At 36.0% G+C, this 22,128-nt stretch overlaps 2 protein-coding genes across 5 annotated transcripts in view; both read left to right on the top strand.

The window, feature by feature from the left end:
* The window catches only part of TLCD4 (TLC domain containing 4), an 84,300-nt gene extending 71,718 nt beyond the window's left edge, over positions 1-12,582 (top strand). The window contains exons 7-8 of the mRNA XM_069063382.1: positions 4,314-4,387; positions 6,401-12,582. Coding sequence (XP_068919483.1) covers positions 4,314-4,387; positions 6,401-6,719 — 393 coding nt within the window. The 3' untranslated portion in view covers positions 6,720-12,582. The remainder of the gene's footprint in view (positions 1-4,313; positions 4,388-6,400) is intronic.
* The window catches only part of RWDD3 (RWD domain containing 3), an 835,110-nt gene that overhangs the window by 306,251 nt on the left and 506,731 nt on the right, over positions 1-22,128 (top strand). The window lies entirely within an intron of this gene.

Genomic DNA, 22,128 nt, shown 5'->3' on the forward strand with positions numbered 1-22,128 from the left:
ACCACTCCCACCATCACTACCAGATTCTAGCTACTACCGCTGCCCCTACCACCACCCCACCACAGCTACCTCTACCACTACTACAAACACCACCACCACTACTATTACTATTTCTAGTTAACTTTCATATAATGCTTTAAAGTTTAGCAAAACATTTTATATATGTTATCTCATTTGATTCTCTTAGCAATCTTATGGAGTAGGTCCTATTATTCTCCCCATTTTGTAGGTGAGAAAACTAAGACACGTCACTTACCCAGAACTACATAGCTATCAAGTGTCTGAGGCAAGATTGAGATTCAGATCCTACTGGCTGCAAGTACAACACCCTGTGCAATTAGTTGCTTTTTTGGTATAGGGTGTATTTGAATGTGCCACCCTTTCCTTCCAGATCATCACCTTTTTGGTCCAGAGGAAAATAATAACTTTGTTATAAGAGGGCATGTGTGACATAGGAATACATTGATGTATGGTTGTTCATTGACTCTGAAAGAAAAACTTTGCATGACCCCAGATGGTCATTGAGATGTTCCTTTTTGCTTTCATACTTGCCAAAGCTTAGATCCTGGGTTTACTGTGCCTCTTGCTGGCCTAATGTCTCCCTTTTAACTGCCATATGCTCAAATTATTTTACACTTCTGCATAGATCGTTGGAGTATCTTCTTACTCCAAAATATCTTAGAGATCATTAGAGATGCATGTTACATTGAAAGACTTAATTCTGATCAAGTCAATGATCAACCATTATTCCAGTGGACTGATGGTGAATAATTCTAGCCACTTCCTGACGAGAAGTGATGGGCTAAAATATGCAGAATGAGATGTGGGAATTTGTTCTACTTGATTATGCATACTTGTTTAAAAATTCATGGCACAAGTTTAAGAATGCTGCATCCTATTTACTACTGTTATAAAATATATGTGTATCTATTTGGACGATTTAATATTATCTACTTCAAAAGACATTGTAGAACTCATTCCACTCAGGAAATAGTCTCGAGATTTTAAACGTCCAATCAGTTTTTGTACTCAGGGCCAAACTGGCTGAGAATTTTAGCTCACCAGATTTGTATCTTGCTGCTAATTCTGCTTTCAGGCTTAGATTTGGGGCAGCGACAAAAGAGGTGACAAAGGAGCAAAGGATACAGGGGATATCAGTGGTTATGAATGAAACTTGTGAGTATAGATAGGGCTGCCCCTCATTTTTAGCCAGAAATTTAGGGTCATTGCTTCAGTGAAAAACAGCCCCCCAAACTAGAAGACTGGTACTTTAGTGACCAAGAGAAATGTTTGGAAACTTCTGACCAATTTTATGCAGAGTTTTAAGTTTGTTATACCTCGGGCATTAAGTTGTTTTAAGCTTTATAGACATTTTGGAAATCGTGTATTTTAACGAATTAGGTACATTTTTAGTTAAATGCCCTTTAGTTTAAGACCTTTGATAGGAAGCAGTTAAATGAGGAATGTCATTGTGTCTGATGTGCTGATCTCATTTCTAGGGTTATCTGTTTTTCATATCCTTCCAGCTTCACTGAGGACAGTGACCTTAAGATTATACAAACAAATTTTAATTGACCTCTAAATTTCAGTTTCCTAAACTTCAGGAGTTCCAGACTTTACATAAAAAAGTGTTGCAAATCCTAAAATAATTTAGAGACAAATATCTTTTCTACACTTTCATAGCATTCCCATTGAGATGGGAGTAACTAGTTAAAAAAAAAAAGATTTGGGATTTAGTACACCTTTTTTCTCCTAAGGAACAACTGTTTCCTGTGTCACAAAATTAAAAATCTTGGGTCTCCTACCATTTGCTCAAACTCAACTTATTCCAAACATAACGTAACATATTTTTCTACAAACCTTCTTTTTTGTTATTTAATTATTTCTATTAGCAGCATCACCATCCAGCTGGTCTCCCTTTCTTGAAATCTTGGCTGACTTTTTTACTCTTATAACCAAGGTTCCTAGACTAGACCCAAGCTTGGCCAGAGACCTGGGTTACATTTCTCCTATTCAGTCTGTTAGTGAGCTGTAAGATTTTACCACTACTTATGCCTCCCATTTTTCCTCTTTCCTCCCACTGTCACTATTATAAGTCATCATTACTACCTGCCCTGGACTATTGGAGTACTAGGTCTTTCTAGGTCTTTCTGATTTTATTTTCTCCTCTCTAATCCATCCTTCCTTCATACTGCTGTAAGATCAGTCTTCCTTATCATCCCATCATGTCCTCCCTCAGTCAAACTATCAATCAGCAATCAGTTATTAAGCATTTACAATATATCATCCACTGTGCTAAGTGCCAAAGATACAAAAACAGAAAAACTTGTCTCTTCCTTTCTCTTTGCCCATTGAATATCTGTACATCTGTCAAAACCCACGGCTCAAATGCCACCACCTCCATGAAGTCTTCCTTTACCTTTTTAGTAAATCATAGCCTCTACCCATTATTCCTTGTTAGTAGCATATAATACTTTGTGCCTCTCTAATATTCTCATTGTTTTGTATTAGTCACTTTTGTATGTGGCCTATGCCTCAACTACCCTATAAATTTCTTGTGTCCAGGGATCCTCTTTAATCTTAGCACAGTTCTTGCACGTAATAGACATATTGAAAAAATATTTTTATTGAATTGAAACAAATATCTACATTTTATCAGCACAGATTTGATAGATTAAGTTAATTTGGTAAATATGTTTGGTCTATAGAATTTGATTTTGCTTAATCTCCAGGTTTCTTTTAGATTTTTTTATATTGGTAGCTAATATATTACTGATTTAAGATTTTTCTTTTTTTAAATTCTGAACTTAAGAAATAAAACAAGTATCTCATAACAAAGTAGAGTAGAAAAAAGAGGATTGCACATGAAGCTGTTATATACAGCTTGCTTTTCCTTTTAAATAAATAATAAAGTTATCACATAACATTCTTTTTCCTTTCCCCTGTCCTACAGATGACTACCATTAGACACAAATATACATATATATAATGTGTGTGTGTGTATATGTATGGATGTGTGTGAATCCATATTATGCATACTTCTATTTATCAGTTCTTTATCTGGATGCAGATAGCATCTTCCTTCATAGTTAATTTGGATGTTTATAGTTAATTTGGATATTTATAATAGTTAAAATGACTTACTCAAAGTTATTATTTAAACAATATTGTAACTATATACGAGATTCTCTTGGTTGTGCTCATTTTGTTCCTTATTATTTTGTGCGTCTTTTCATCTTTTTTCTAAAATCATTGAAATCATCATTTTCTTGTAGCACACTAGAATTCCATCACAATCATATACCACAACTTTTTCAGCCATTCCTCAATTGATGGGCACCCCTGCAATTTCCAGTTCTTTGCCACCACAAGAGAGCTGCTATAAACATTTTAGAACATAAAAGTTCTTTTCCTTTTTTTCCTAATCATCTTGGGAAATAGACCTAATAGTGGTATTGGTAGGTCAAAGGGTATAGGCAGTTTTATAACTCTTTGGGCATAATTCCAGATTGCTCTCCAAAATGGTTGGACCAATTCACAGTTCTACCAACAGTGAATTAGTGTCTCAGTTTTTCCATATCCCCTCTAACATTTGTCCCCTTCTATCATTTAAACTAATCTGATAGGTGTAAATGATATCTCAGTTCTCTAATCAATAATGATTTAGTGCATTTTTTATATGACTATAAATTTCTTTGATTTCTTCATTGGAAAACTGCCTATTCATATCCTTTCACCATTTATCAATTGGGGAATGATTCATATTCTTTTAGATTTGACAGAATTCTTTATATGTTTGAGATGAGACCCTCACCTGAGAAACTGTCTATAAATTCTCCCCCAATTTTCTACTTTCCTTCTGATTTTGGCTACATTGGATTTTGTTAATATTTAATAATCATAAAATTCAGATTAAGTAATTGGTTTAAACATACCAACCTTTAAACTCTATAGTCATTTAAGAATGCAGTTCTTGATCATTGCTATTTTTAGAATCTATTTACGTTGGGGGCCCTATTTGAAATTTTTTACTCAGAAACAAAAATCATACTGTATGTAATGATTTGGCTTTTTTCCACTCTTAAAAACAACAAAACCTCTAATTCTTAACATTCTTCTATAGAATTGATAACATTTTGATGGTAAAAGAGAAGAAAATATTCATCTTTGACTATTTTAATATTAAAATTCTGTTATGAAGAAAAGCTTTGACAGTGAAAATGTGTTTAATTTGTATGTTTTCTTAAATAACTGGAAATTTTGGTAAAAAAGTTGATATGCCTAACTTTTTGTTTTTAATGTTTATATTCTAGACGAGAGGGTTGCTGGCATATTTTGGTAACTTTCGTCTCCTTGCAGAGTTTTCGAATCCTTTTGTGAATCAACGGTAGGTTATTGATATTGTTAATGATTTTTAAAGTTGGCCATGTTAAACCATTTATTTTTAGTAGAAAATGATGTTCTATTGCCCTGGTACCTCAGTCTCTAAAATTATTATTCTAATCCTACCTGGAGGTAACTTATAATGCAGAATGAAATTAAACATTATATATCATGAGTTCTGTCTTGGAGGCTTCTAACTGATATAGTTACTTTAAATAACAATCATTTCACAAATATTAGAAGCTTTTTCATTTATTACCTAGCATGGTACCTTGCTCACTGAGTAGAATCAATAAGTATATATTGAATAAATTATCTCATTTGGTAGGGCAATACATTGTATTCTTTGGGCACAAGACACTGAGTGTCATAATTTGGGGGGAAGATGAAATTTGCCAAATCCAAGAAGATTCCACAGAAAGTATGACCATACATTTTATAAGATACTATATGTTTTAACACATGATATACCCATAATTGAGGCAGCTAGGTGGCATAGTAAATAGAGTGCTGAACTTGGAGTCAGGAAGACTTATCTTCTGTCCTGAGATGCTTACTAGCTATGTGACCCTGGCCCAGTCACTTAATCCCATTTGCCTCAGTTTCCTCATCTGTAAAATGAGGTGGAGAAGGAAATGGTAAATTACTCCAGCATCTTTGCTGAGAAAACCCGAAATGGAGTCACAAAGAGTTAGATATGACTGAACAACAAAATGGGGAAACTGAGATATAGAGAGGACATGTGACTTATCCATTGCCACACTACTAGTTAGTGTTAGGGGTAGGATTGTAGTCCAGATCTTCTGACCACAAATACCACTACATGACTCTGCTCTACCATTCCAAGGAGACCTGGCCCTTCGTGGAGACCTGAACAAATCATTTAGTAGCTGTTGGACCATGGCAAATCACTTAAGCTCGATCCTCAGTTTTATCATCTACCAAATAAAGTAGAAAATCCCTCTCCTTTCTTCACAAGCCTTTATTTACAAAGCTGATACTATAGAAAGGAATATTTTATTAAAACCTTCTTTGTCTATTTACCTTCTAAGTCAAGTCACCAACCATTTATTCAGCACCTACTGTGTGCTGGGCTCTGCAAAGAAAGGCAAAAAAAAACAGTCCCTGCTTCTAAGGAGCTAACAGTTTTTGTTTGGGTTGTTTTTTTTTTTTTTTTGGAGGGCAGTTAGGTTAAGTAACTTGCCCAAGGTCACATGGCCAGGCTTTTGTTTGTGTGTGTGTTAAGTGTCTGAGGTCGGATCCGAACTCAGGTCCTCCTGACTCCAGGGCCGGTGCTCTACTCACTGTGCCACCTAGTGGCCCCTAGGAGCTAACAGTTTCAAGGGTGATTTAATATGCTGATAACTGTGTACAAAAAGACACAGGGGAAAATTGGAGATAATCCCAATGGGACATGTGAGATTAAGAAAGGCTTCTTGCAAAAGGTGATATTTTAGCCAAGATTTGAATGAAGTCAGGAGGCAGAGATAGGGATAGAGAGAATTCCAAACGTAGGGGACAGCTGCTGAAAAATGCCTTGGGGAGGTAGTGTTCTGTTCGAGTAACAGTAAAGCAGCCAATGTCAGAGTATGTTATGTGGAGCGAGAGTGAAGTGTAAAAGAGACTGGAAAGGTAGAAGGGGTCAGGTTGTGAAGGGCTTTAAAAACTAAAGAGAATTTTATATTTGATCCTGGAGGTAATTAGGAGTTTATTAAATATTTAAATAGTTGTCTTTTATCACATATTTTTTTCTTTTCATTATTTTTAGACCCTGACTCTGAACTTTCCAGTTTAGTGTAGATGCTAGTAATGTGTCCATTATATTTAGTATCAATATCATATATACAAATTTTTTCTTAAAACAATGATATAAAGTTGGCAGAATTAGTATGGGCACATATTTGTCCTGTGGAATGGAACAAAACCCATATTGCATTCTAAAAGCAAAAATTAAAAATGTTCACCTTTACTGCATATCACCCATGATTTAGTTTAATATTTTTATTTATTTTTTCAGGTGGTTCCTTGAAGTGCTAGGATATCCCAAGTCTTCAAAAGCTAACATCATCAATGGCATACTGATGACAGTAGTATTCTTCATCGTGAGGATTGCAGTCATATTTCCTTTCTATAGTCAAGTTTATGCTGTATTTGGAACAGAAGGTTTCAACAGACTAGGATTTGCAGCCCAAAGTGCCTGGATCGGTTGCAGTGGTGTTTTAGATGTAATGAATGTGATGTGGATGATCAAAATTTCAAAGGGATGCCTCAGAGTCATCTCTCTCATAAGAAAGGAGAAAACCAACAAGAGTCATCAAAATGGAAAACTTGACTAAAAATGGCATATTGAAAAACAAACTACTTCGTTACAACCTAACATTTGTGCTGATATGACATTTCTTGGCATGGTCTGTGCTCCTTTATTAATATTTGCTATTCAAGATACCCATGACAACATCTGTTTTTAACTTTAGGAAAGAAAAACTAAGAGTAGCTTTTATTCCAAGACACCTTTTCAGCTTTCCAGCTGCCTTATAAGCATGAATACAACTTTAGGAGTTTAAAGAACAATTTACAAATACAGTGGAGATTCTTCAGAAATGTATTACTTGCACTAGTATTTTTTCACCATGAAAAGATGGCTGTGTTCATGTGTGTGGTGCACTTTGTTTTATCTGGTTAATTCTGTCAACAGACTTTAAATGACCTTTAACTCTCTTTTCTATCTGTTTTCTTGGCAACCACTTGTATGGGGCTTGGCTTCTAGATAGTCAATATTAACCAACGGACTTTAGGACATGAAATGGTGACTCTGGCACAGCTTATTCATTTAAATATTAGGATGAAGTACTTTTGCTTCACTGTATGTATCTAATTAGCTCAGTCATGGAAATTATTTCCTGCATTGTGAGATTTTTTTTAGGTGTATGAGGATTTTGTATATATACTCTTCTTACATTTTTCCCTTGTTTATCATGTCTAATCACATAACATATTGGTTACTTGATAACCAAATTTTGGGGTTGACCAAAATAAAAAACCAACCTCAATTTCAGAGATATTTTAACAGTTTAGGATTTCTTAATTCCCAGTTTAAAGCCTGGGTTCAAATTCTGTCCTTCCTTGTAGGAGAAATCCATGTAATTAGAAAACTTATTTCCCCCTTTTTTTTCTTAATAATTGACTTTAAGAGAACTGTTTTACACAGTTTTCTTTAGAACTGAGCACATCCTTCCTTGATATGTGTTGATGAAAGAAGAGATTTGAGAAAGAAAATAAACAGACCAACCAACCAGTATTTAATATTAGTAGGCATGTCAGAGGGACATTTCAAATGTGCCTATTCTAGTATCTTAGCTCTATCTTATTTTGTTAATCCCTCCAAAACTCCCAAATATTTGTTAGCATCTTTATGACAAGATATACTAATGTTTATCTGTGTTCTTATTTGGTGTCTGAAATAATCAGTTTTTTACTATCAGAAAATAAAGTCACTACATGTGGTCATTTACTAAGGAAAGCTATTAAACAGGGTTTTTAAAAAATTTCTTTCATTAGCATTTTATCGAGTTATTACTGTGGTCTATTTTTATATTACAGTAAGAACTGACATAAACCTAATTAAAAACTTCCATAAGAGAGGAATGATTTCTCTAAAAATGTCAGTAGGCGAATTATGTGGTTAGAATAAAAGGATGAATTGTGAAGGAAAATGCTATGATTTTGCTGCATTGTCTCCCTCTCCACCTACCTTGCAGAAGATAAATGATTCTCTTGTGGTTTGCAAAATCTTTGCTGCATTTAGAGCCCAATAATCATCAGTACCAGAGGTTGTCTTGTGCATTATGATATCTAATGCTTGAGGTAGGCCATTTATCTTACTTTTTAAAAATACCCCCAAAATATTTCAGGGTTTTTTGTTTTCTCTTTTTATAGAATGGAGACCCAGTCATGTGTAGGCAGTGCTTTTCAAGTTTTGTTTTTGTTTTATTTGGTCTAAATGACAAAGAATAATAATGTAATTATATACATGTATTGATTATCAATGTTATCACTTTATCACATGTATGTAAAAGAGAATAGTTTATTTGCTGAAAGCCTGGTGACTGAACTCTGTTGTTTTTGTTCTACCTTTGAAAGGAAAATGCTGTTTTTATCCAACCAGGGATGTATATCAGGGACTAAGTGAATCTTAATTTAAAAAAAGATTTGTTTTAGGAGGTTTTTAATTTTGCACCAAATTATTTTCACTGGAATAGAACTTTCACTGTTCATAGTATGATGAAAGTTCCGCTTTGGGTTGTAAATGGCTTGATATAGTCAGTAATGAGTTATTAAATCAAACCAGAGTTGTTGTTTTTTTCTCCTATTTGATTCAGTTATCCAGTCTGTAAGTCATAAAACCATTTGAAGAAAAAAACTTAAACCACTTAGTTAAACTATTGGCATTTATTTTTAAAATCATTAACACTTATTTTATCCTTAAAATTAATAGCACACTACCAGGATCTTGCACATAAATAGTCGATAAAAATTTATTTTCATTATATAGAAGGAAAAATAGGACAAATATTTGTCTCATCTCTGCCTTTCTGACAAACATGCATACATACATGCTGCTTTGGAAATAAATTCCTTTGGAATTAAATAAAATTTGAAATAAAGACCTTAGCTCTTAAGATATCTTTTTAGTTCCGAATACAGAAATTAAAAAGCTGCTTAAGATAAAAACAGTGTAAATTTAATATTCTGAGATTCAGTGCAGTATTTCCAGCTAAAATCATTCACATTTTAACTGTCATTTTAGATTAAGCTATTTTTGCTTATGTTAATCAATTATTTATTATTTGTCTATGTATTTACTACATATCATTTATCATAAATTCCTTAATTTTAAAATCTAAGCTCAGTGCAGTTTCATTGCTGATATAAAATACATGAAATGAAAGATAAGCTAATTTAATAGCTTGAAATTCACAGTTCACTGAAAATATATTTCCTCAAACTTTGTTGTACTGTGATTATAACATCCTGGTGGTTTAATGGCTGAGGATATCTCTGGTTAAGAGATGAGATATCTTAGCTACTAAATATTCTGACTAGATGGATCTTAGATGAATCTTTTAGGGGCTCTAATATTGGATATGTAATTCATATAGTTTTCAGAATACAGCAAATTGATGTAAAGAAATTTTCTAACAACTTTTTTGTAGGAAATTAATTGCATTATTGATAACTTGATATTACCAAAACTAAAACTTTCAAACGGCAACTTTAAAAATCAGCAGATTTTGTTACATAAGTTCAGTTAATTACTTATGTGATTGTCCATACAAGATCAAAGTATTAGCTGTGTGAGTAAATAGCACAATTAAGTATTTTCTTTGGGCAAATGAAAGAATTAGGAGTTCGAGTTTGCTTTCTTATGTGTAAAATCTTCTTAGTGAAGAATGTCTGCAATTGTTTAAAATTCAGAGGTTACAGGATGTTTATGTAAGATAGGGAAAGTTCTTTATTATAAGTTTGTTTTCAGTAAGCTGCTAAAAATATGTAACAATTATGGAAAAGTCCTGCATTGAAAGAGATATAATAGTTACATGCCTTGATCAACTTTAAATAACTTTAAGTGACTTAAATGTACTGTGCAGAATTCAGTATAGTCTTAAAGGTCTAGTTAAAATTTACATAGTTTACAACAAACATTTAAATAAAACTTTTCTAAAATTAAAAAAAATTTGACTCGAATTACATTTTTACTAATGTAGGTTTTAAAAAAATATATTTAGGCTTAAAATTTGTATAACCTCTTTGAAGTACATGTGGAGTTTTGGTGGTATAGTCACCAAAAGATTGACCTTCATTTTTGAGAAAAGCTGACTTCAATGTCAATTGCAAGCTTAGTTTATAGTGCATATAGCACAAAAGTTGCCCAATAAAGATATGTAGGGGTAAGTATTGCTGTGGTTTCGAAATGTGTTCTTCTAGTTCCTGGAAGAAATTTTGCAGTGTCCAAAAGGTAGTTGTATTACTGGGGATGTTTAAAATAAGTCACTTTAAATGTTTTTTTTTAGTTTGCTTTTTTAAAAATGTTTTTTAAAATTTGCAATTGCCCCAAACCAAAAATTTGGCAGAAGTGGTTCTAAGTTGACTAACCTGAAAATTTGTTTGTAATTGGTAATATCAGTTGTTAACAGTGATTCATCACAGAACATGAAGTTGTAGACATAAGGTTCTATTAACAAGCAAATGAAAAACATGGCATCAGAAGAGTAGTCATGTTGCCTAACTGGTTCAACCAGACACCTGTGCACAGGTGGGTATGTGCCTATGTGAGTGCACGCACTCTGAACTAAGCTAGAATGGCTAATACCTCACTAGATCTGAACAAAGAATCATAGGCCCAGTGGGGCCCGGAGATGGGGTAAGGTCATCAGAGAGGAGCTCTTTTACTTATAGGTGAAGAGTGTTCTAGGCACAGAGACCCCCTCCATCCCTTTCTAACCCAGACCAGTTCACAATGTTTGTCACTAGTGATAAAGAGAAGCATCATATTGGTTCCTCTGAGCCTGCCTACCACTATCATTCTCCCACAGCACTTGACTAGTATATCCTCTCTTTATGTCTCCCTTCCACTAGACCCTCAGTCGTCAGGTGTGTTGGGCAAATTAAGAAATTTATAAATTCATTGTGGCATATACGCACACACAAGATTTAGAAGGATTATATGAAGATATGAATGAAGACCAGTCAAACCATGTTTTATTACACAGCTATCGGAAGTTGTTCAGTCCAAATAGAAATGGTTCTCTAGTATTTAAAAATATTTAAGAATCTTAGCACCTGTTTATTGTGTGAGGGAAAGCTAAAAATGACGTGTTTTCACTGGAAAATGTCTGCAACTTCTGATGAATGATTGGATGATAAATACTTTATAAGCTACTTAGGGACCTTAATACTTGGTCTTGGTATTACCTGTTCATCATTTCCACCAGTAATTAAATAAGTTGTTTAAGATATTTTGCAAAAGTATCACACCGATAATCTTTCCTTTTCCAAATTTGAGTCCCAAGTAGCCTGTAGTTTCTTTGATAATGACAACAGTATGTGAATATTGGAGATGAGAGAAGAATCAAAGGCAGCTATAATAAAAGAATGATTTGCAATGAAAATGTTTACATTGATTCACTTTGAGCAGAGGACATGTCTTGATGTGAGGTTCTATGCTTGGGACCAAGGGCAATGGAAAAGACTATTTCCATATTGAAAAATAAGTTTCTTTGCATAAAGGAATACCTCTGGCTGAAAACTTGTTAAGTATTGTCTATATAATTTTTCCTTTATACCTCTGTGTAATCTTGATGTAATTGAATGATATGAGGGTTATTTGCTACTTCCTAGTAAATGAAACCTAAAACACAAAAGCAAATAAACATTGTGTATTTTTTCTTCCTTTCTTGCCTGATTGTTGAAATATTGTATAATTATGTCTATATTTTAAGGGCTTTTATGTAAGCATAGAAGACTCTAGATTTTTAGTACTTGCTACCAAGAAATGTATGAGAATGTTCTAAAATTTTTTTATCAAAATTTTTAATATAAAAGTAATTTAAAGTTATGGATTTTATTTGAAGAATATATGCATACTGAAAAATTCAAATATTTAGATATTTTAGAAGGAAATGAACTACATATGTAATGCTTGCACACAAATTCTATGTAAAAGAATAAACAGCATATACTATTTAAAACCTCATGGTTCTATGCATAACTTTATTCCTTATTATTTATTCACTCTTAAACTATTTGCTTTAAATGTAGCTAATAACATAATTTAAAATAAGCACCATAGAGTGCCTAGATTATTAGTATGCAATCTGTGTAAAGCTAGTTTTTTAAAAGCAAAATACTCTGTCTTCCTTGACCAATTGGACAATAAAACAAAATCTCACTCATACTTAATGGAATTAAATAATTAATCTGACCTTTCTAGTGGTGATAAATTTGGTTTTCTTATTTGGGTCTTTGGACATTCTCTGAAGAGAGCATATAATATGATTTAGAATTTTTTCACTAAAACTATAAATATTTGAATATGATATTTATAAATATATGTAATTTTAAGATGTGCAATGATATCTAAGCAATAATCCTTATGTTGTCTGTATGATTAAGTTTCTAATAAAGAGAATGCAATTTTATCCTGTAAAATTACATTTACTTAAGGGAATAAGTAAATTGAAAAAAAATCTTGTATTCTTTTTTTTTCAAGACTTTTGATATACTAAAATAAAAAGCTTTGTATTCTGTGAAAGAGAAATATAAAGAAAAAAAATGCAGTCATAGTTTAATTCAGATAGAAAGTTTCACCTTAAAGGCCTTATATTTCAAATCCTAATTAATAAGCTGACATAGTTATCTTCCTTCAAATCTAAATGCCTTCTACCCCACCAGTTTCCTTAAAAGAGGGAAATATTCAGGAATCATTATATTATTGCTGAGTTTTCTTTCCTCTCAAGTTCTGGCTTTCTAGCAAGCATAAATAGGGTTAAGATAGATAAGATAGATATTAGGGTTGGCAGCAGAAGGAACTGTGCTTGGCACTAAGTTACCCAGTTAACAAGCTTTTTTAGGTTGGATTAAGAAAAAAAATGCCATCTGTAATTTACCTTTCCTTTCTTCTGTGCTGCTATCCCTCCATACTCTCATTTACTCTCAAATTTTGGGCCAGCTGTCTAGGCTGTGATTCCTGCCTTCTACTGTTATCACTTCATGATTTCAGTTCAGCGATAGGATAGACCAGGAAGCAGGGCCCTAACTAGATGCAATGCAGAAGAGGGCTAGCTATTGGAGAATATAATGAGTCATGCTTCTAAACATGACTATCATGTTGGGAAAGTCTGTCAAAGGAACAGCTGAATTTCAAGATTAAAATAGTTGCAGCTGTCACTTGAGAGATAAAACATGGATAAAATTACAAATAGGTCAGAATAAATTTGGTCCTATCATTTATGTGATTAACAGTTAAGTACTGTGTAAATGGAACTTCCTGTATTTCACATAACACGTTCTCCATTCTGGATTGCAATTATTTATCTTTTTTGCTCAGATCTACTTCTATCATTCCTCTGACCTTGCTCTTGATTTCTAGCATGTGTAAGGAAGGTTATGGGCAAAGATAGAGGCTTCTAAAATTTTATTTAATTGATAAAAAGGCCCTACCTCCATCCTACTAACAGATATAAAACTGGTGGCCTTGAATGTTATTTTTAAAAGTAAATTGTATCTCCCTAATGTCCATATTTGAACCTTTTGATTTGCTGAATAGCTATCAGCTCATTTTATGAACTATAGTAGTGCTACCCGGGCTTTTACTACTCTGCGAATAGCCTTTCCTTTCCCTTATTCTGTAAAGATGTTGCAGGTGTAGATAGATGAACTTTTGGGGAAGCAACCAGTCTAGGATCAGTAAAAATAGATGACTTTCACAAATGTGATCCAATCTGATCTTATCTTCTCATTTAATTGTAAGTGAAGCTTGTTGTCCCATCTACAGAGTAGTCTGAAATATATGCATTAATAATCTTCCAATTTTGTAAACTAGAATAGAATACTTTGATGAAATCCAGATATTCTGATGACCACTGAACGAAATTATCAGCATAACAACATCTTCCAGTCTTACATACTTTAATATATTCTTGGAATGTTGAATGTCAGTATTAACATGGTGTTTCCTACCTCCATGCATTTCTGAAAGCTGCTCTCTATCTGCTTGGAATGCATTGTATGAATCACTCCTTTGCCCCATCATACTCTAACATTTATTATCCTTCTCCTTGTTGATGTATTAGATTTCTTCTTCATTCTGTTTCACACCTCTGCCCCAGGTAGAATTTAAGTTTTATAAAAGGAGGGAGTGTATTACTTATATAGTAAGCGCTAATAAATGTTTAACGAATTTGAATTTGAAACAGAATGCTTGTATTTCAGCAAGTTATTTGAGAAGGTTCTATACTTGTGGACAAAATGTAAAGAGGTAGGCTGAAGCAAATCAAATGTGCAATAATATAGTTAATTGGATTCAGGACTGGTTAAATGACTAGATTCAAAGTGTATATATCAGTGGTTTGATGCCATTCTGGAGGAAGATTCCCTAGCATGTGTCAAGAAATCTGGGCTCTTGTCCTGTGCTGGTAAACATTTCTGTCCATGGCTTAGATGAAGATATAGACAATGTACTTATAAAATTTGTAGGTGATGGGAAACTGAGATAAAAATAGGACACTGAATGACACATTCAGGATAAAAAAAATCTCAGTGGAATGGGATTTTCAAATTCCATTTACCATTACACTATCTTACAAGATAAAATTTAACAATTTCAGGTTCTTTATTTGGCTTCAAGTAATCAACTATACAAAGTCAAAATGGATAGAGATATGATTAGAGACCAGGTAAAGACCTGTGACTAGGTATCATACTAAAGCTATAACTAAAAAAAGCTAACAGAATCCTTGACCATATTGAGAAGCATAATGAATAAAATCAGGAAAAGTAATAGTCTCACTTTATTCTGCCTTGGTTAGGTAGTTTGGGGTATCACATTTTAGAAAATATTTCAGCAAAGTATGCTATGTTCAGAGGAGATAAATTATGATGGTGAGGAGTGTGAACACCATTTTATAAAAGCGTCTTTTGAAGGAATTAGGAATATTTAACCTGGAAAACAGAAGCCTTGTTAGGGATAGGGTATGTATCAATAATGCAATATTCACAATGCCTACAGCAACTATAAATATGCTGATATGGTTATTAATCACAAAATATACCAGGCTCTCTACATGAGGAATAAAGCTAGAACATTTATTCAAATACCAGAAAACTGAGTCCCAAAACCAGAAAGTCAAAGCCATCACAGTAGTTATGAAGTTGGCACATGTAGTTAATGTAGTAAACACCCACATTCTCAAGCCTTCAAAACGGAACAGGCAAAGATCCTCCTCTCCCCACTCATGACAACTGCTCAGCATCCAAGCGTGCTCCCAGCAGCTCACCCCCCCCCCCCCCCCCCGCTGGCAGTTTCCGTCCCTGGCAGTCCTCAGCAGGAGTCCTTAGAAATTCTGGCTGGCTCAAAAACAAGAGTTTGAGGCAACACCGCTGCTGCCACACTTCCAGCCACCATATGTACTCTAGCTTGGCTTGCACTTCCTCTTGCCCCACACCTTTCTGCTACCTCAGCAAATTCAAGGGGCATGGAAGATCTTTAAGTCCCATAACCCTTACATTTGGCCCCAAGAGCTTTCATGTCCCTTACTTGGCAAAAATACATTAACAATACATTTCATTACATGGGTTAATATGAGTTTTAGGAGTAACTGGTGTCAGCAGAATTTTACAATAATATAACAAGGATAGCATACAATAAACATAGAAAACTATTTTAGAGTGGGGCTTGAGCACAAGCTCCCCATCATTCCCCACTGAACAAATGGGGCCCCAAAATCTTGGGGGTAAGGGGTGAAGGTCTCTTCTTCCATGGATACTTGCTGCTGAAATTGGATGTAGAGCTGTCCCTGTCCCAAGAGGTTCCATTTGAGAGGTCAGTTCTTAATGTGCTTGATGCCAGGTCCAGGGGTGACACATCACAGTTGCGGATAGGGGGTGACATCCAGCTTAAGCTATCAGGCATCTACAGGTGGAGGGTATGAAGCCTGCAGAAACAAATCTAGCAAACAAGGTTAACAGACAAAAAGCCAAGAAGAAGCAAAGAGACAATAACCAGAAACAAGGTAGATATAGGATCAGCCATGCTACTGGAGTCCCTGAGCCCACTATTGTAGCCTCACTCATGGTAGAATATATGAGTTAAGGGTACAGTTTTGTAATCATCTTCTCCAGAATAAACAGTGGTTACAGTGTTATCACTCCCATGTCAGATAATCTCTGCAGCCTTTGGAACATCATCTGGCTTCCATTTTACCCATACTTTAGCTCCCAATTTTATTCTATCAGAATATTCTATCATCAGTTGTTGTCAAAGTAGGAACAATATGTTCAGTAGCAATCTTTGCCAGTAGATCAGCATGAGCATTGTACTCACATTCTGGCGTGGTGAGGGCCACATGAGCATTTACATGAAAAACTGACAAGTCAGTGACCAAAGACATGTTCCAGATATCTCCCCATAATTCTTTGCCCCAGACTTGTTTGCCATGAATTTCCCAATTTTGATTTTTCCACATGGGCATCCATGTAGCTAACCCATTAGCTACTGCCCATGAATCAGTGAATATATGACACTGCCCTCCTTGTTCTATTTTGATGGCTTGATGTACTGCCATAAGTTCAGCATATTGGCTACTTCCACCTATCCCAGTACTTTCCAAAGTCCTTCTAGTACATGGGTTATAGGCTATTGCTTTCCAATGTCTTTTTTGGCCCAAATATTTTGCTGTCCCATCAATAAACCATACATGTCTCTTTTCTTCTTCAGTTAATGCATCATATCCCTCATTCCATTTTACAGAGGACTGTATCAACTGTTGCTTTGGCTCAGGGGGTGTGTTATTCCCCTCATTTTCTATGTTTGCTACAGATTCATGTAGAGCATGAAATCCACTTTTGCCTGTTTTTGCTCTATTTTGAATATACCACTTCCACTTCATTATACTAGCCTCTTGGGCATGTCCAATTCTGTGAGAAGCTGGGGTGATCATTACCCACATCATAATTGGGATTCCAGGTCTTAATATCACTTCATGGCCCAGAGTCAGTTGTTCAGTCTCCACCAAAGCCCAATATGCAGCTAACAACTGCTTTTCAAAAGGTGTATACTGGACTCCAGATGAAGGGAGTTTCCTACACCAAAATCCCAAGGGTACATTTCAGCTTTGTTGTTTTTTCCATAAGCTCCAGTTTGCATAATAATCTTGTACAGTCACTTGTAATTCCACTGGACCATTTTGCATGGGCCACAAATCTAGGGCCAATTGCATAGCAGCCTTGGCTTCTTCAAAAGCTTTTACTCTGATCAAGTCCCTAGTGGAATTCATATTTCTTCCAAGTGACTCTATATAAAGGTTTCAAAATCTGTCCCAAATGTGGAATGTGGTACCTCCAGTATCCAAACAATCCTATGAAGTTTTGGGCCTCCTTCTTATTGGTAGGGGTGGGAAAATCCTGAATCTCTCATAGTCCCTTGTTCCATTGTATACCCCCAAATTTTACATTTTGAGCTGCTTTCGTTTAGAAAAACAGATCTAAGAACCTGTGTTGGCAGCCGCCCTGGGGATGCTGGGGTGCTTGCTGCTACAAATGGCGTCATGAACAGGATCTGCAGACTAAAAGGAAAGTATGGGGGCTGGGATAATTGTTTGTTTCCCAGTTGTGGAGCCATGGAACAAGAAAGAAGAATGGCCTGCATGCTGACTTCACTGAGCTGAGAGCAGGAATGTTAAGCTGTCCACATTGAGACTGGGGCAGAAGCCAGGAGCGGCTGCTTCCTAAAGGAGGAGAAGGAACCCAGGATTTCAGAATTGAGCCACAGGACAAGATAAAAACTGTTTGGGGAAAGCAGGATCACTGAATGTGTTTTCTTGCTGCATTCCACAGTTTGGGACCCAGGGGGAGAATGGATTTGTATCTATGGTGGGGGGGAGGGGTGAAGTGCCATGGACGCCCAAGGACCCCACCCCTGTTGCTAAGCCTGCAAGGGCAGTGTGAGGGGAAGGACACCCTCTTCTCCCCAAGAGAACTGGACACTTATTTTGAATTGAGGGGATTATCATGCAATGTACTTTGTGTTTGTTTAAGGCCCTGTGGCCACTTTGGTAACTTCAGTTACCCTTATCTGTCAAATGTGACCTAAAAGATGTTAATGCTAGTTCAAATGTAAATTGCCTATGCTATGGGAATGAAAGATCTTGGGGCCAAATGTTATGGGAATGAAAAGTTGAAAGATCTTCCCTGCCACTAGGCCCTTTGATAGGCTTAAGTGCACCTGGAGCCTGTGGTGGGAGGCTTGGTTTTCAAGAGATACTTTGTGATTGGGCAGTGGGTATTTATTTAGATTATATGGAAAGAAAAAATGAAACAAACCATTCTCTCCAAAAACTTAGGTCATACTTTCTCACAAATACATTCAAGTCCATAGAAAGAGTGTGGTCAAGCTTGGGAGTACATTGGTAGTGAGGCACACAAAAAGTATACACATATAACAAAGGGGTAAATCATACTCTTGGCACTTTCTGGCCTAGGTTCTTAGCCAATATCCATAGCTGGCATTTTTCTCTGATACTAAGGATCATGGTCCTTCAAACTTCTTTCTTCTTTAGGTGATTGTGTTTTCACATCCATTTGCCCTTTATATTGTGTGAAATATAGTCTTCTGGTCTGGTCTCTTTAACAGCATGATCAATGCAATGTGGGTGGGGATAGAGTGGGGAGGAGGAGAGGAGGAAGGAAAAGAGGGATAGAGAAAAAAGATGACAAAAGGAATTGTTTCAGAGAAAGCTGAAACAATCTATGATATAGAGTAATGTGAGTAAATCAGGAGAACAAGTTATACAATAACAACACTGAAGAAAACCTGATAGACTAGAGCCCTCAATACTATGACAAGCCATAATTCCCAAGGACCAAAGATAAAGCAAGCTATTCAGTCCCAGATGAGAGACATGGTAGACTTAAAATACAAAATAAGACATATATTTTGGACATGAACAATGAGGGAATTTGCTTTGCTTGACTATGGATATTTGTTACGAGGGTCACATTTTTCTTTTTTGTTTGTTTAATGAGGATGGGAAAGGAAGTGGAAGGGAGAAAGAATAAATACTTGTTAATTAATAGAGAAAAAAATAGTTATTAAAAAAGACCACATACTGGCTAGTATGCTTAGGCTGACAGAAAAATTAGCAAATTCATTCACCATTCTTGTGTTCATTCTATTATTCTAAAGGTTAATTGTTGATTTAATTAAGGCCTCCTGCCATCCTCAGTACACTTATATGGGCTCCCAACTGTTAAAGGCAAAACCTATGAAATTCAAATTCACTTTCATTTTCTAAGAGCTAAAAAAAAACAAGCATAAACTTTGCCATAAAAAAAATAGGCTAGAAGAATTGAAAAATAGTCAAAGTTCAAGAATTTGCAAATTTTGTTGCTTAATATGCATTTTGGTTTAGCCATAGCATATCAGTCAAAGTCAATAAGCATATGTTATGTGCTTACTATGTTCCAAGTACTGTGGTATACGCTGAGAACACAAATGACACAAAAAACATGGTCCTTGTCCTCTGACAACATGCAAATAACTTTGTACATAAAAGATGCATATACAGAGCAATTTCTCAGGGAAGGCACTTCAGGGGCTTTAGAGGTGGGTAGACGGGGGAGTTATGATTCAGTAACACTAGGAAAGGCTTCCTAACACTAGAAGGTGGGATTTGACTTGAGTCTTGAAGGAAGATATGGAAGCAAAGATAAGTAAGGAGAACATTCAGGCATGAGGGCGAGCCAGACAAAAGTCAAGAGTCAGTTGACAGAGTGTTTAATTTAAAGAACACGTTGTGTGGGGTGAAAAAACCCATTCAAAATTTAATTAAGAACATGGAAGTTTCTCAGTATAAAAACAGGAAATTTTTATTCTCTTCCCCCACAGGAAGAGGGTGGCCCTCTCCATGATGGATCAGGGAGAAGAGGCATGTTACAGAAGACAGAAAAAGAATTTATACCCTAAGGCAGTCAAGCCCCCTCCCACTGATGTTCCTTCTCCCATTGGCTGGGAGGCAGGCTTACAATCTGAGCTCGAACTCTCCTCCAATGATAAGGAACAAAGAAGCCTGCCACTATCTCTCAGTGGATGGGAGGCAGGCTTACAAATGTAAGAGCAAGGAAATAGGGGATAGTCAATCCAGATGTACCTATTCTTATTTGGCAACTGCCAAAGTGAAGAAGGGGAAGGGCTCTTAAGAGATTCCTAAAATTCCTGAAGGACTTAAGACTGATTGACAGCAAGGGAAGGGGGAAAGGGTCCTAGGTTGTGTAATTTCTTAGGAAACCCAGGACTCAGTTCTGTCTAGTCTTACAAAAGTCTGTCTCTGGTTTTGAGATAGTCTCTCTCTCTTTTCCTCATTTTGAGGAGTCTTCACAGAGGGTGCAGAGAGAGAGTGTACCCCACTCAAAGGTTAGTATTGTTGAAGAGTCCAGGATAATGCCGAGTTTGAAAGCCTGATGATTGGAAGAATAGAGGGGCCAGCCCTTGACAATAATAAGAAAGTTGAGAAGAAGGGATACAAAAGTAATGAATTTTGTTTTGGACATGGGAATGTAAGAAGACTATGGAACATACAACTGGTGCTAGGGTCTGTAGTGATCAGGGCTGGGACTACAGTGACTATGGATCTGGGATGCATTTGCATAGACCTGATAATTGAACCCATGGGGGCTGATGAAATCACCAAATGGGATAGTATAGAAGGAGAAGATAAATAAGCCCAGGGGAGAGCTTTGGAGGATATACATGGTTTATTGTTCAGTCATTTTAGTTGTTTCTAACTCTTCATGTCCCCATTTGGGGTTTTCTTGGCAAAGATACTGGAGTGGTTTGTCATTTCCTTCTCCAGCTCATTTTACAGATGAGGAAATTGAGGCAAATAAGCTTAAGTGACTTGCCCAGGATCACACAGCTTGTAAGTGTCTGAGACCAAATTTGAACTCAGCAAGATGAGTCTTCCTGATTCCAGGTCTAGTGCCCTATGCACTGTGCCACCCAGTGGCCCTTTATATACATGGTTAGTGGGCAGAGGGGAAAAAGCCATAGCAAGAAAACCTTGAGAGAAGATAGCAGGCAGGTGGTTGATCAGTGGTGTTGCACAAACATTAAGTATGGTGATTGAGAAAAGGCCATTAGATCTAGCAATAAAGAGCAGATTAGTAAACCAGGAGAAATCAGTTTCCATTGAATGGTGAGGTCACAAGACAGATTGCAGAGAGTGTCTCCCCAGTCCCTTTAATTCGTCCTTGGCTCCCAGTGTAAAGAGACACTGCTACCAGTCAATGTTGTTCCAAGAATACTTCTAGGATACCCATGAAAAAACCTAAACCTCTGACCCTCCAAAGTGCACAAGATTAGGGGGGGTAGATCAGGAGACTGGCTCCTCTCCTCTCTCTCCCCACCTCAGATTCCTTCCCAAGGACTTGACTGAAAATGCTGTTTCACTTCCACCTTTGCAGAGGGGGTAGGTACATGAGTGTGGAACATCATGTGTGTTTTCAGATCTTTTCAGATGCCCTGATCAGTTTTGTTTATTTTTTCCCTCCCTTTTCTTTCTTATAGGAAGGTTCTGTGAGAGAAGAAGACAGGGGGAAAATTCAGGTGATGCCTTTCAGGACTTGCTGCATCCGGCCTAAGGGGAACTTCATGGGGCACCCATGAAGGAGAGAAAAGTTCTTCCATAAAAAAAGATTTTGAGGAACTGTGAAAACCTTTGTCACACATACTCTCTAAGCTTTTGTTCACTTTCTCTTGGACTCTCTCTATGACTATTGAAGAGTGGGTCCCCAGTTTGGTGTAATTGTGGGATTAACTATTTTTACTATGCCACCTTAAAATACTTTGCTAAAAGGTAATTAGGTGTGTCAGATTAATCAATATTAGTTGATAATCAGTGGGGGAAGCACATCCATGGGATATCATGAGCTATAGCACTAGAAAACCTCCACATGACACCCTCTCCCCCTGCT

The sequence above is a fragment of the Petaurus breviceps genome, unplaced genomic scaffold, assembly GCF_028583685.1.
Source record: "Petaurus breviceps papuanus isolate PSGF00001 unplaced genomic scaffold, PetGlider_PUasm1.0 90564, whole genome shotgun sequence".
Taxonomy (NCBI): domain Eukaryota; kingdom Metazoa; phylum Chordata; class Mammalia; order Diprotodontia; family Petauridae; genus Petaurus; species Petaurus breviceps.